The 2228-nt window shown below is 35.0% G+C and overlaps 1 protein-coding gene across 1 annotated transcript; it reads right to left on the reverse strand.

Moving 5' to 3' along the window:
- Positions 1–1051: 1051 nt before the first annotated feature.
- On the reverse strand, positions 1052–1993 carry LOC102863085 (olfactory receptor 5D18-like). The gene has a single exon (XM_006902274.1). It carries the CDS (start codon positions 1991–1993, stop codon positions 1052–1054), a length of 942 nt encoding a protein of 313 aa, XP_006902336.1.
- Between the last annotated feature and the right edge of the window lie 235 nt (positions 1994–2228).

Genomic DNA, 2228 nt, shown 5'->3' on the forward strand with positions numbered 1-2228 from the left:
CTTTTGAACATGTGTTCAATTGTTGTTGTAATGTGCTCTCAAGCCTCACCTGACAAACAAATAACTGACACTCTGGATTTTTGGAGGTTGTGAATTGTTCATCTTTTCCCCACAGAGTGACTGGTGCATTTGAACCAGGTACATTGGAGTTGACGGGGAGACTCCTTCTCACTAAGTAATGAACTCTCCCTTGTTCAAGAGATGTATCATTTTTATTAAACATTGCATTCATGTTGAAAGAACTTGTATGTAAGATACCACATAAACACAGAAACATATTAAGCAATAAGTACTAAATTAAAAATGCAAATTATTACTTTTTTTTTTTTTTTACTTTGATCATTCTAGTCTTACCCAGAGTCTGGAATAAAAGGCTTTCTTCATCAAACCCTTTTTTTCCTAAAACCCTGTCCATTCACTATGTTAAATTCAAATATTACCTCTTTTATGAATGCATATTTCTATTATCTGTAAGGAACTTAAACAATTTCTGACCCTAAACCTTTTATGATACTTTTGATAGCCACATGATTACTCCACCATTAGATTATATAGATTATACTATAATGATAAAAACTTAAATTTTACCTTTAATGTCATTTTTAAATTTATAAGAAAAAAAGTATCATTGAGAATGTACTGTTCTTTTTAAGTATATCTTAAAAAAATTAATAATTATTCTTGCATAATAGTAAGAGTGGAGTTTTTTTATTTGAATATCCTTAACTGGTCCTGGTGTCTTAATTTAAGAAAAGATCCAAAATCTCTGTCATTTTCAGTTTCGTATCCATGAATCTGTGCTAGCAGGAGTTGCTCACGGTCTGAGTGAAGACCAAAAGAAAATAAAGATGTAACACTGACACTTTGCATAATTTTAATTTCATCTGATTTTCTTACAAGATACCTGGACTTCAAATAGAAAAAAAAACTCCACTCTTACTATTATGCAAGAATAATTATTAATTTTTTTAAGATATCCTTAAATATAACATCTTTGGTAAACATTTTTTAATTAGGTATAAAATATTAGTTAGGGACAAAAATTATAGGCTCAGTGAGAAAATACTTTAGTGTCCAATATCTTACTGACTGTACTCTTGACATCTTTATTCCTCAGACTGTAGATCAAGGGATTCAGCATGGGGATCACCACTGTGTAAAACACAGAGGCTACTTTGACAGTGTGTCTGGAGTTTTTGGAGTTGGGCACGCAGTAGAGGAAGAGGATGGTGCCATGGAAGATGGTGATGGCAGTCAAGTGAGAGGCACAAGTGGAGAACGCCTTACGCCTCCCACTGGCTGAGCGCATTTTCAGGATGGTGACAACGATGAACATATAAGAGGTAAGAATGATGAGCAATGTACTCACTTCATTAAAGGTAGCAAAGATGAAAAGTAGCATTTGGTTAAGAAACGTATCAGAGCAAGAGAGAGAAAGCAGTGAAGAGAACTCACAAAAGAAGTGATTGATTGTGTTGAAACCACGAAAGCATAAATTCAAAGCTGAGCATGTGAGTATCAAGGAACACGTTACTCCCCAGGCATAGGACCCCACCACCAGCATAGCACAGAATCTCTGGGACATCGTAACTGTGTAGAGCAGAGGGTTGCAAATGGCCACAAAGCGATCATAGGCCATTACTGCTAATAGAAAGGATTCCGTTACCACAAATGTACAGAAGAAAAAGAATTGGACTACACATTCTGAAAATGAAATGCTTCTATCTTCTACTATCAAATTCACCAGCATCTTCGGAGCAACAATGGAGGAATAGCAGAAATCCACAAATGAGAGATGACTGAGAAAAAAGTACATGGGAGTGTGAAGTTTGGGGTTGATTTTGATGATTACAATCATGCCAAGGTTCCCTACAACAGTGACACTGTAGACAGCCAGAAATATCAGGAAGAAGGGAACCTGCAGGTCTGGATAATCCGAGAAGCCCAGGAGAGTGAATATGGCTCCACTTTTATTTCTCTCTGACAAGAGCATAACTTTTGTGTGAAGAAATCGAAACGTTAATCCTAGAAATGGGAAAAAAAGTTGACATAGGGAACTTAACCAATCCTTGCTAACACAAGAAATATCTCTTTCAGAATATATATATATAATTTTTAAACGTTTTAAATTATTATACTAATTTATTTACAAAATTCCAATACACTGTTTTCCAGAACAGATTTTTCCAATTTCCCTCACCCCCACATGCATATGTATTTATTTATGA

Source organism: Elephantulus edwardii, unplaced genomic scaffold, assembly GCF_000299155.1.
Source record: "Elephantulus edwardii isolate Elephantulus edwardi_28Jun2011 unplaced genomic scaffold, EleEdw1.0 scaffold00389, whole genome shotgun sequence".
NCBI classification, from domain to species: Eukaryota; Metazoa; Chordata; class Mammalia; order Macroscelidea; family Macroscelididae; genus Elephantulus; species Elephantulus edwardii.

Excerpts from the sequence above, each read along its gene's own strand:
- LOC102863085 (XM_006902274.1), bottom strand. The coding sequence starts at position 1,993 with ATGCTCTTGTCAGAGAGAAATAAAAGTGGAGCCATATTCACTCTCCTG.